This window comes from Alligator sinensis, unplaced genomic scaffold (genome assembly GCF_000455745.1).
Source record: "Alligator sinensis unplaced genomic scaffold, ASM45574v1 scaffold277_1, whole genome shotgun sequence".
Lineage (NCBI taxonomy): Eukaryota > Metazoa > Chordata > Crocodylia > Alligatoridae > Alligator > Alligator sinensis.
In genome coordinates this window covers 567,126-580,734 of record NW_005841899.1, presented here as the reverse complement: position 1 = coordinate 580,734, position 13,609 = coordinate 567,126, and the positions used below count along the sequence as shown (strand labels likewise).

The 13,609-nt window shown below is 38.0% G+C and overlaps 1 protein-coding gene across 4 annotated transcripts in view; it reads right to left on the bottom strand.

Moving 5' to 3' along the window:
- Nucleotides 1-13,609, bottom strand: part of SLC35F5 (solute carrier family 35 member F5) — a 65,239-nt gene that overhangs the window by 14,949 nt on the left and 36,681 nt on the right. For all 4 annotated transcript variants that reach the window (XM_025197561.1, XM_014517292.2, XM_025197559.1 and 1 more), the window contains 6 exons: nt 12,672-12,753; nt 10,434-10,521; nt 9,798-9,862; nt 9,373-9,477; nt 7,019-7,178; nt 3,867-3,957 (listed from right to left, as the gene is read on the bottom strand). In XM_025197561.1, coding sequence (XP_025053346.1) covers nt 3,867-3,957; nt 7,019-7,178; nt 9,373-9,477; nt 9,798-9,862; nt 10,434-10,521; nt 12,672-12,753 — 591 coding nt within the window. The remainder of the gene's footprint in view (nt 1-3,866; nt 3,958-7,018; nt 7,179-9,372; nt 9,478-9,797; nt 9,863-10,433; nt 10,522-12,671; nt 12,754-13,609) is intronic.

Sequence of the window (13,609 nt, the reverse complement as noted above, 5' to 3'; positions counted from 1 at the left end):
TCCCTACATCAACCAGACCTTCTTATGCTTTGCGTTTATATAATCAGCTCTCTTCTCACTTGCTAGTGTGTATGTCTAGCATGTCAGGCCCTGTTGTGGGAGACAGGCTGAGGCATGGCCCCTTGAGCACACAACCTGGTGTGAGCTACGGTTGGAAATGACTACACTAAACGTTAAAACACATAACACTCGATATTTGCTTACACTTCGGTTTGAGTGTAGCCATCTTGCTATCATGCATTTTCTTCCCTGTGGGGAAGGCCTGAAGAAAGGTCTTTTTTTATATGACTTACCACTGTAGTAGAATCAACACTGCACAAATCCTGACTGACCTAAAATGTTACTACTATATCTCCATAACAAACATATATAGCGATGAACTCATTGCAAGAGTCAGCCTGATATGATGTAATTAAAAACCTTTAACAAAACACAAACTAATTCTACTTTGAGCACTTAACTTTCACAAGGTACTGTATCTGGGAAAGCCACCACTAAGAAGTAATGTATTTAACATTAAAATATAACAATAAATACAGCAAAAGGATGGCTGACAACAGAACAAGATATTGCTACTACATATTACTGATGTAGCAAGCTACACATTGAAATGTTATCATACAGATCATATACTTCCTATTGAGCACTGCAGTATTCAAGGAGTTGCACACATTTTATGGAGTCTTAGTCACAAGTAGAAAAAGAGGTTTTCCTATATAAGGGCTTTTATCTGGCTGCTTCCTGAGCAACAGATTTTTCTCAATCCCCACTTACTGAAGTTATTAATAAAATAATAGGGAGCCCTTGGGAGGTGAGAAACTTCTTGAGTTTTCCTATTACTTTTCAAACAACAAATGGCTTACAAAGAGCAGAACAAAAAGACTTCCCCTCACCTGAAGCAATGGCTGTGGCAGCATTAACAGAAGCCAAGGCATGAAGCCTCTCTCACCTGAGTTAAGATACCAGTTACCCACCAAAGCAGGCTGTTTTGCAACAGGAAAAAAAACTGGAAAAAACTGGAATAGATTTCAGTAAACTAGGTTTTATAAATCCCCTTCTTCAGGAGGCGAGAAGTTTAAAAAGGGAGCTTGAAAAACCAAGATGTAAACTAAAAAAAGTGGGTTTCCCAAAACTGATAAACAAAAATATGCATTTCAAAGGAAGAAAGTCAGAATTTGTCATGAGAATTGAACATTTTTCTTGGGAACACAATCAGTTTTTAAATGTTCCTGTTGAACAAAGTTGATCAACTTTATTGTTTCACAATAGGGGTAAATTGTAAACAAACAAGGAGAAAAACTCAAAAGTAATGTAAGAAAACCCAAATGAAAAATCTATACAAGGAGTTAAAAATTACAACAGCGCATTACCTTCTGAAGTAAGCTTTTGCTGAAAAGGTGGCATAAATTGGAAACTACAGATAATACACGACTCCTGTACAATTCATGCAGACACCTCCAACTGCCCTACTTAAGCAATTTGCCTGAGATATTCATATACATTTATAGACTTTTATGTATCAACAACTACACTGATCTTTGTTTTTTTGGCACCTTTCAAACTAAGAGGCAGATTTGGATGAAAAATGTCAAGAGAAAATACAAAAGAATATGAGTCTGGTGAAAGTCACAAGCAACAGGCAGACTGAGCCATTAACAGGCACTTGGCACATTGGTTCAAAAGACCATGGATATTGGGGCCCTGCTACACATTCAAATGAAAGCTGGATTGAACCCAGCCATAGAGTTGTTACACATTTCCAAGCAACAGACCTATAGCTGACTGGCTCTTTTTATAGCTGGAGAGTCATTTTATTGTGTGATAATTACTTTGCATGTGTGGTTGGTCTAGTTTATTGCGTAATTAGTTGTCACATGATATTAACTGATTAATTGTGCAATAAAACTTACAGCAACCACATGTGCAAAGTCATTATCACATGATTAACTGTTTGCAGTGCATGTGTGGCCGGTCTAAATTTAATGCACAATTACTGAGTTAATTGTGCAAAATATGTAATGTGCAGCAGAGGCATTAAGAGACACATGGCCTCATCAGAGTAAGGGGGTTAACCCTGAATGACCTGACTGGAGTCTAATTTTGGCAGCTGGTAGCACTTCCTGTCCTAAGTTGCTGTGTAGCGTTAAACATTATATTCCAAAGGAAACTGCATTTCAGTGACAGGCAAAGGTCTTATTTACAAAGGGTAGCTCCTCACAGTTATAAAATATAGTAGCAGCAAAAATAAATTACTTTTAAAGTACCATGCTGCTTAATGTACAAGGTGAAGATTTACCATCTCATACAAAATTTCTAGTATTTCAGTTGTATAACAGAAGAGAGACTTTTCCATTTATTTATCAGATTTTAAATTGCAGCACTAACATTTTAATATTTAATTATAAGAAAGGGAAAAAAATCACTAGAACTCTTCCATTAACTGTTATAAAATATGATAAATATTTTTCATTTTAGCTGGCATAGGAAACTAATGTGGGTGCAAAAACAATATCTGATTTAAAAAATGTTGTGCACAAATGTCTTTCCCCCACATCCTCCACAAGCAATATTGTGTGCCAGTTTTGATAGCTATTCCAAAAAGCTGCAAAAGTTCAAATGGTTTATGTTGTGATAAGACTAGAATGTCTAGAAAAATGGTTTATTTGTTCCAAAACTACTTCCAAGAAGTTTGGCATCAGGAACATCCTGCTGTGGCAGACTATCTCCTGTGATACTACATTTCTGGGACGTACACTATGCTCCCAGGAGGATTTACTTTATGTCACACAAGGTTAGGTCCCCCTAGACCCTTTCAAAGGGCAGTAGCAAGACTGTTAGTTCTTTAAATTAACAGGACGGAATATAAACTACCTAGTCTCTATTTTGAACACCATATTTTCAGATACTTAGATTTAATCACATACAACATTGTTTCACAGGTATTTAATTCCTAATATCCATGGAATTAGGACAGATTATAAAAGGGTGTTTAATTAGGAACCTGATTTGCACATTTCATCTAATATTTACCAACTTATAAGATTTAAAAATTAAGCCTTAAATTCTCTATCTGCTGTGGTGTTAGTCTACAGTTGAGTTTTAACATCACAAATTGAATATTTTAAAGATATGCAGCCACAGGAAGAATTTTATATACTTAAGTCCCTCTCTAGGGAGTCCTGGTTCTATAAATGTTTAGATATACTTATATGACTGACTATGTAAGGTGTTAGAAGTAGGAGATTTTAAGTCATAGTTTCATAGTAGTTTGGGGTCAGAAGGAACCTGAATAGATCATCTAGTCTGACCCCCCGCCACTGGCAGGAGCACACACTGGGATCACGCAACCCCAGACAAGTGTTCGTCCAACCTCTTTTTGAATTTACCCAAGGTAGGAGTGAGGGCCACTTCCCTAAGAAGTTGGTTCCAGATCCTAACCACCCTAACAGTGAAATACTGCCTCCTAATCTCTAACCTGAACCTATTCTCCAGCAGCATCTGGCCATTGTTCCTCGTCACCCCAGGTGCTGCTGGGGGGAATAGGGCCCTTCCTATTTGCTGCTGATCTCCCCTAACGAGTTTGTAGGCGGCCACCAAATCCCACCTCAGACTTAACACTTTGATCAAAAGTAATCTCAGCCCGATTAATTAAACAAGCAATACAAAATACAAATCTGAGATGAGATGAAATACAGGATACAGATGAAAGGGATGACTGAAAAGGCACTTTGACAATTACTAAGTGACAATAAAGAAAAAATACAGTCCGCTGTATAGTTTTAACAATGTAAACACTGGCATTGCATTAAAAAAAAACAGCTTAGGCATTATAGCTCAAAATGTATCAGTAAACAAGTGTACATTACCTTCCGCATGCACATGTCAGCTATTATAGACAGAGGTATTGTAAGGCTTAGCGCAAGGGTGCCTATCAGTGATGAGGTAAGAAAGCAGCCCCTAAAAATATGAAACATGAAATCTTATTTAAAAGATTTAAAGAAAAAGAACAACAAAAGTAATACAGTAAAGAATAATAGAAATTTATATCAAGGCTTAACTATTGGTTAATGTTTGCTTTAACCATTTCATTTACCCTGGACGTATAATTTTTTATTTTAAGGTGAGGGAGAATTAACCACTTCCCTAAGGAAAGCGATTATCCTTTTAACAGTTCTTTATTTCCATTTTGAGTGTGTCCATCTGGTTGGCCTTTATCTGTTAGTTTAAAAAGCTATCCACCTACCAAAGATTTTCTCCCACGCATAGGTACTTCCAGATCACAATCAGCTCAACTTCTTCAAATAAACCATGATTCTTTAGTTTTTCTCAAAAAATAGTTTTGCAGAGCTTCAAATCATTCTCTGAATCCTTTCTGAAGTGTCAACACCAACATTTTTCTAGTAATAGTGTCACACCAATGCCCCACACAGGTAATACAATCTTCCTGTTCTACGCTCTCGTTTACATAGGGCAATGGTTCTCGAATAGGATGCCACAAGACCCCCCAGGGGTGTCATAATGCTGACGCCCCTGTGTTGGCCAGATTAAAGTGCCCCACACACAGGGCTGTGGCATGCTGCACTCCTCCTGCATTATAGTTTTATGATACTCTTAAGGCTGTCAAGAGCTGGCTCATGGTCCGTTCCTTCCCTGAAAACACTGCTCCCAGAAACAAAAGCACACAGGACAGTTCCATGCCCCAATTTCCATGAGATGCTGTGCAAGGTTCAACCAAGAAGGGGTACAGCACAAGCCAGCTTTCCTGCCTGCTCTAAGATGATCAGAGGACTCTAATGAGTGGGGATCCGGGTTTCCCCTTTACCAGAGAACAATGTGGATTTTTCCCTTTACTGGACAAAAATGCGGGAAATGGCAGGTTCCCCTTGCAGGCTGGTAGAACTCCAGCCTGCAAGGGGCTGCTTGGGGTTGGGGGGAGTGGGACGTAGTATTTCATTTCCCTGGCAGGGAATGGGACAGGGGGCACCATGGGCATATGCACACACACATGTGGCAGCCAGGCAGGGTGGTAGGAAGCAGCTTCTGCCGCTCCCTCCAGGTAAGTTTATGAGGTGAAGGAGGGCACAGGTGATGTGTGTGGGAGCAGGGGGGCATGTGCCCCCCTGCACCCATAGTGGGGTGCTGGGCTGCAGCCAAGCCAGACCAGCACCAGGCAGGAGCTGCCTCTGCAGCCCAACAGGCAGGACCCAGCGCAGGAAGAAGTGCTGTGCCGCCACGGCCACCCAGGTGACACATGGCAGCAGTGACACATATTGTGTGCAGGGAGGGGTAGGGTCAGGGCACCGGCATTTCAGAGCTGCTCACCACCACAGAGCAGCAGGGGAGACAGCTGCAGCTGGACCAGCATCCTGGTGAGTGAAGGGGGCAGGGCAAACTCTGATTTTCCATGATAAAAAAAATCACCTAAAATCAAATGCCAGAATATACAGGCATTTAGAATTTATTTTAGTATAATGACTGAGGCACTGGTAGGCTTCCAAATTGCTTTTAAAATTGTAAATATCTCCATAAAACATTGTGTTCAACTGGTAGCTAGATACACATGTGCACGCACGCACGCACGCACGCACACGGGCATTTCATTTCAATCACGGAAAAAGTGGATTTCAATGGGGATTTCAATCAGAGAATTAGCGTTTTTTAAACAGAGAAAACCAATACCCCTGCTAATGAGGCAGAAGAGCCATGCCACGGCCCTTCCTGGTCTGGCTGTGTCCAAGGCACGCAGGACAGTTTTACCTGGCGGCAGCATCACCCACTTGAGACCCAATGAGAAGCCAGGGCAGCACAGCGGTGGTTCTCTATTGGGTTCTGCCACATTCAAAAAAGGTTGTGGAGAGGTGCCCTAACCTAAAAAGGTTGAAAACCACTGACATATTCAAAGCCATTCGCCTTCTTAAATGAGTGAATCACAAAGGAATCTCAAGTTCAGCAGTTTATTCATCTTATTGAATAATAAACAATATATCAAGTCTCTTTATAAACAGCAAAAGAGCCCAGGCTCCTTCTTTAAAACTCCTTTGCAGAACAAATTTAATTTAAAAATGATTAAGCTACTGAGTACAGTTTAAGGGGGGAAAAAAATAAAACCACCGCGAACTCAATTACCATGCACCTCCCTAATTTTCATGGAACTTTTACTCTGAAGAATTACTAAGTATTTGAAATATTCTTTAGTTCTACAGGTTATTGAGTGCAAAAAAGGGTGTAGGGTCAGGCATGTCTAGTTTTAACCATTTTGCTATTGTTAAAGGCACTTTCAACACAAAAGGCTGTAAATTAGACTCTGTGATCCATCAAATCAATGGTCCCAAACACAAAATAAAGCTCAGCAACAGATAATACCTTCATAAGAACTGTTCTGCCCTGACACAAAGAATCAGTGATTCAATAACTTTGAAACTGCTTGCTTACTCACTTCAGTCAATACTGTTCACTGAACTAATTACCTATTCACTCAGTCTCTAATGGCAGCAAAAGCATCTGGACTAATGAGATTCTAGGGAACTTGTTTTTTCAAAGATTTAATTTACTTAAACTTTTCAGGTAATGAAATACTTCACTAGGTATTATTCTTGCACTGCCTACATGATGCAAGAGATTGGAATTTGAAGAACTGCTATAATATAAAATTCATACAATTAAGAAAATGAATATTTGCTCATTTAAAGTTGAGTCTGTATGACAATCACTACAGTAGTACTACACTACCTGAAGTGCTTAAGTTTTTTATCTCATAACATTTTTATATTGTTTGTGTTTAATCTTCTCAGCTCTCTTTCATAGTGCTTCTTTCTACAAATCCACATCATTTTCTCTTTAAAAGTTATGTGGGCATTGCTCTTAAACAGCATAGTGCAATGCATTGAATGACTTTCCCTAACTCATTGCCTTAGCAGATCATTAGAAAGCAAAAAACAAAGCCTAATCATTTTAATATCTCAACAGATCACAATTAAATGGGCACTAGTACAATTTGCATGCACTAAATAATACATACCACAACCAGAGGAACTCTGACAGAACTGTTCCAATAAGGCCATTAATGACAATGCACATCCATACTAGTTTATTGGGAAACTCAAAGGCCTCGAATCCAGTATAATGAAGTAGGAAAAATCCTGGCCACAGTAGCAGCAGATTAAACAGACCTACAAAACCTGAGCATAAAACCAAAGATAATGTTAGTAATTCTGAATTTCCATTCTTATTGGCTTCATTTTGTAATTACTTCTTCCTCTTCATATTCTGCTACTCTTACAGTGCAAATGCTTTCAAGGGCTGCAAAATACCTACTTTAATAAATTATTCCTATGCCTAGTTTTCTACGCAAAAAAACCCAACCAGGAATATGTATAGTCAAGTATTTGATTTATGCTTGCTTTTTGGTGTTTAACTAGTCACCTCAACTTAGAAGATGTTTGCTTTTCCATGAACAAAGCAATAATTCTGACTCCATGGAAGAAAGAACTTACATAAGGAACAAGGATCTCCTAGAACATAGGGAGCTGTGGGACAGCCTGAAGATCACAACCACTCTTTTTTTCCCCTATTGATTCAACAGCAGATAGTAAAGAACCATCGGAGGGGCTGCCCTGGGGTTTTTTTCTGTTGTAATATAGGGTCCTGGTATGATAGCTGGTCATGAAACAAGGCATAAGCAGTAAGAAAAATGTCATCAGCACATAGCTGCATAGATTTCGGTAAGTGGTGCAAGCCAATACATGCTTCTGCAGGAGTCCACCTGGCCAAGTGAAGCAGGGATGCACAAGACAGACACACAAATGTTATCATCAAAAGAAATGGATCTGAAAAAACAGGATTTCAGTGTCTGTCTGTGAAAGGAGAAGCAAACAGGCAACTCTTTAAGAAAACAGGCTGGAACTTTAATTCCGGGTTAATAGCTACTAGAGTGGTTTTCATGCCTTGGCTCAAAAGCTTTCACTGAAAGACTGGCTGATCATCTGGAAGAGTTAGCTGGCACCAGCTCTATTTTCATCTACTAAATAGTTTTAGATCACTAAAAATATAAAGTAATTTCTAAAAAAATCTTCTAATAAAAAAAATATACTGCAGTAGTTGCCACAGGGATGTTGTACAATGGCAAATAAAAGAAGTAATAATATGCAAGATACTGCCCATACTATGAGTCTACATATCTGTGTTCTACTGGGACAGCAGTTCTGTTTCTCAACGGGAATACTGATACTCTATTATAATTTTTCTTGTGTTAATTTGCGTAGAAGACTGAGAGACTCAGAGAAAAATTACTGATTTGTGTGAATTGACAGAAAAAGATAATTATCATAAAATATACTTTGCTGATTTCATAATCAATTCCCATTTAGTTTGGAAAATTTATGATACAAGTACATTTACCACAAATATATTTAATACAAAAACTCACAACACCACTTCACTATTAAGCCTTTGCTTAGAAAGGTTGACGGGACACCAAATCTCTGCAGATTAACAAGGCTCTATTGTACCATTTGTTGTTTCAGATCTACAATCAGGACTTCAGACATAATATGGTTGGCTAAATGTAATGGCTAGAGAACTACTCCCTAGGGAACCAATAGTCTATCAAAGGTGATTTCAACACATCAGTACAATTTTTACCGAATAAAGAATTCATCAAGGAAATTAGCACCTCAGGAGCAGAGAGCTTGCAGAGCTGACAGTGCACAGCCAGGGGGACTCTGTGCACACACTGCAGCATCTCTGTAGATCAGGGGAAGGCAATTATTTTGGGCGAAGGGCCACTTACTGAGTTCAGGCAAGCTATTGAGGGCTGCATGATAGGCAGCCAGGGGCAGATAAATATGAATTTTCTAAATTTTTTATGGACCCCCAGGCCGGATAGAATGGCCTGGCAGGCTGCATGTGGCCCGTGGGATGCATTTTGCCCACGCCTGCTGTAGACTCCCTCAGTCTTCCCAGAGACAGAATGGCAGCAGTGTACAGGGCAGAACTGTATATCCATTCAGTACTGCAAGCTCTCCAGTCTTTAAGGGCTCAACATTTGAATGTCTGTTTAGGTGTCTCCAGGTATGTTTTTCTACCAGGAGAAAAACATTTGGGAGAATTTTCTCAGCTCATTTAAAGTGTGTGTGCAGCCTGAGACTCCCACTGACTACAGGGAAAGTTGCCGCTGTTTGTTTCACATATTTCAAGATCAGGCCCTAAATCTGGAATAAAACTGGAGTAGGTCCTCCCAACTGCAAAATGCTTAGGTATGCTTCACTTTATGTCAGCATTTAATTGACTGCAAGACTGGGGCCTAAAAGAGAAAAAAATGTATTTGGTGACTCAGAGAAAGTTTTTCATTAACACAGCAATTTCTATCCTTACCAAAGAACATTGGTATATCGAGCTTGTCTTCTCTGTCTATTTTTCTTTTTATCATAACTATATAGACAGCATATAGCATTGCTCCTATAAGAGACCAAAGGGAACCTGTAAAGATCAAACAAACACATTAGGCATAATATTACGAATCATATTTTCTAGAAACATGCTCAGTTAAATCTTAAACACTCTAGTGGAGAATGTTTTATTGCAAATAAGTTTTTATAGAATCTATTAATATATAAAATGAATGAAACTTGAAACTCCATAATCACTCCCTTCTGGCAGTCGTTTAAAACAATCTTCTGGAGTCTGTACATAACTGGTGTTACCTTTCCACTCCCACCCCATAGCTTTGTGTCATGTCAAATTTACAACATCTTTACCTTAATTTCACTTTAAGTATGAAATGAAAAACATTTATATACCTATTGTACCTCTTCCAGCAGATTTGTCAGACCCAGATAGATTAACAAGTACTGCACCACCAATGCTAGAAAAGGAAATATCAACTGTTTAGGCATTAAAAGTATTTAAAAAGATAATGTGAAGTGGAAAATCCACAAAGATACCAATCTAGATATTTGTAAATTTGAGTGGTAAAGCCAAAAGGAGTACTATTTACTAACCTACCTAAATATTTAAGAGCTTGGAATTCACACTACTTTTCAGAAACAAACAAAACTTGAGTCAGCTCCCAGATGATAGATACTAATGCACTTAACCTAACAATAACTTCAAGCAAAAATATTTAACAAACTATTGGTTCCAGAGGGGCTTTGTAACACCGTTAAGGTTACAAATTCAGTTCTTAACCCTAATCCTCCTTTACTTGTGTTTCTGAGAGTTCTGCACTATTGGGATTTTAATTAGCATAAAAGGAATAAAAAAAAAGTTTAACATTTAAGAAGCAGGGCCCCTTGGTACCAGCATTGAATTTCCCTGTAAACTTACCAATATGTGCTACTCTTGAAATTGTACAAGTAAATCCATTTACTTAGAAAACTATAAATGAAATTAGCATGTTGAAGGAAAAAGGAAGATTAAGAAGTTTACATTCCTACCTTAAAACAACTGCTAGGAGTTTGGAAAGGGTGAACCGGTCTCCACTGTTACTTGGAAACACAGCAGCTAAGATTAAGGTAAAAAGCCCTGCAAGAGAAGTTAAATGTGATCAAGCTTTGTTATCAGCCTGTTCAATAAACTGACCTGCCGTCAGTTTAGTTTCTTTTTATTTTATAAATTGTCTGTTTAACACTTCAGTTTAGTTTTAAAAAATTCATTCTCAATCTCTGCGATGGAGCTAGTGTCTAAATTCGTTGCTAATTTTATTTTGTTATTTAGATATGTAGATTATGTATAAACTGAGATTAAAATCTACACCAAACAAGCAAACTATATTTAACTTAGTTTATGTTCTGCATATTTAAACTGCAACCTTAATTTTTAGTTAAGTCTAGAAATCAGCCCAAATTAAAACTGCGCATCACTGAATTTCTTTTTAAATAGTAGTAACTACCGCATGCCTCAAAATGATGGATTATCTGATATTTATAGTTTAACAACATATTCAAAACTGAGATGTGAGGCAATTCACATCTATCATGCCAAGCGAAATTAGACGTTTCACTGAACATGGATTTAAAGAAAACCATTTTAGAAAACTTGTCAAGGACAAGAGATACAAGGGGTTGGTGCCAGAGACAGAAGCCAGTAATGAATAGGGGATGGAACACTCTAGATATACCTGGTTCAATGCTCTCCCTCTAAAGCATCCACTCCTGCCACCAACAGGGACAAGACACTGGGCTAGATGGACCACTGATCTGACCCAGTATGGCACTTCTTATGTTCTTACATTATATGAGGAGTCCCCTGTGGTTCAGTGATAGAATCCTTGTCTACCACACAGGAGACCTGGGTTTGATTCCCAGACACTTACACAACTACAGCCATGGCTGCACCAAACATCTGGACTCAGTTAGGTCTTTGGATTCTATCTCAGTGGCCTAAAGGGAGGATGAAAGGTCTGGGCAGCCTCCACTCCTCCAAAAATTCCTACCCAGGCATATGCATCGAAGGTCTGGGTGGCCTTGATGCATACACCATGATCCAGGAGGATTGATGGTTGCCACGTTAGATGAAAAATATACCTCATGCGCTTTTAAAATTAAAATGTACTACAATGGAAGCAGAGTAAGATCCTAGAAATATTAGGGAACAGGACCTGCTATCTCACTTTTTGGTAAGATAACAAAAGAGTCGACTCTGTAAGAGTCGAAGTACTTTATTCAAATTGCAATGGGAACAAATCACAGCAAGCTAAAGAGGGGGCCAGAACTTAATGTACTGCTCCAAAGTAATTACCCATGTGTATGATTTCACACCACTAAGTAGAAGCTAAAACTGTGGTGGTTTAGCTCTCAGTGCTCTAAATCAAGTGCAAATTTCCATTTGAAAGAACCCCTTCTTTTTATGCAGCAAACTTAAACATGCACATATCCTGGTCCCTTCATTTGTTCTCTTTTGTACAAAAAACAAGATTTTTCCTTGAGAGATCTACAACTGTAAAATACACAAAACTATTAAGATTGTGTGTTTAATGCCTCTGGAGGCCAGTTTAGGAACATTCACCATTGACATTACTGTAACTTCCACCCTTCTTCCACCATCCTGTGGTATTTAATATCACTTATATTATCCACCAAGTCCTCGAACGACACACACATGCATTCAGTGTACAAGAGAATACTGTTCAGGGTTTTTTTATGATTACACTAGCATGAAGTTTTTAACAACAATTTATCAATACTTAAAAAACCACAACCCCTCTTCTAGTTTGGAACACGAGATACATCCATGCTTTCTTGCATGGCTGTGTGCTCTAAATAACTACGACAATCTACATGGAGAAAGCAATTTGTTTTTAAAAAAAATAATCTGTGAGCAGATTTTTAAAGTGTGTTGTAGCCACCTGAAAAAAAAAGAATATCAACTTTCCTCTGAACTGTTACAGTCAAGAAAGTCTTGCCTATACAAATGTAATGTACTTGTTAAGTTCTAGGCAGATAAAAGACCATGTGGAACAAAGCAGGAAGACATAATGAGGATAATGAAATAATTTTGATAATACAGCAAACACTTCCAGGCCACTGCATTTGGTTATTTTAAGCTTTACACTTCTAAAAGGAGGCACAATATGTCAATGAAATGTAGTGCTGACATAAGGAAAAGTGCTTTAACTTATAAACATGCATTTCAGTAGGCCTTACAATGCACATTTCCCATTTTAAATAACTTACCAGAGGTCGAAGATAAGATATTGACTATGGCCACTTGTGTGTCTGAGAGCGCTTCTTGATAACAGAAATTTGCCAAGAACCACTGCAGAAAAAGAAAAACAGTTTAATGAATACAAGGACAGCAGCAAAATGCATTAAAAACCTGTTTTCCTTGTGCATTTATTCATGCATTTAGATTTTCCTATATTTAGAAAACAAAACATTTACACTGAAATAAAATCAAAACAGAACAGGACTTTCAACTAAGCCCTTCTGCCTGAACAACCGTTCTAACTTCTATCAGGAAGTAGATGCATTAAGTAGCTAAAGGAAAAATAAAAATAGATAATCAAAAACAGTTTCAACTGAGTCTGCAACATAATGGACTGTGGACTTAAATTCTTAAATATGCTTTTAAGAAAAATGGCAATAGCAAGTCAGCCTCAATCAAGGAAACGATGTTCATAAGTCATTTTAAATAGCTAAATGGAGAAAATCTAGTATTTCCAGAAGTCTACAGAGATTATAAATAAATTATAGATTCATCTAATTTAAAATGATTAATGCACCAGCAGTATGGCTGATATTTGGTAAAGTATTTCCATTTCTAAAATAGTGATATTACTGTACTTACATCAGATACATGCATTAATATTCATAAAATACCTGCGAGATAAGACTCTTTGTAAATGTAAAGCAGTAAGTATTTTATTATCTCTTGAATTTCCAGGGATGTTGTTGATGACATTTTTAAGAGGACTATCTTTTTAAATATTGAACAAGAAAGCAGCATATACTGCATACCTTTTACAAGAAATTGTTTTTTGGTTTCTGTGCAGGACATGACCAGTATTTGTTTCTACAGAAAATGAAAAGATAGCTCCTATTCTATGTAATTTGGATGTATATGCATAAAAAAAATCAAGGAGTATTTGTAAAAGTGCGTGTGTGGGGGGGGG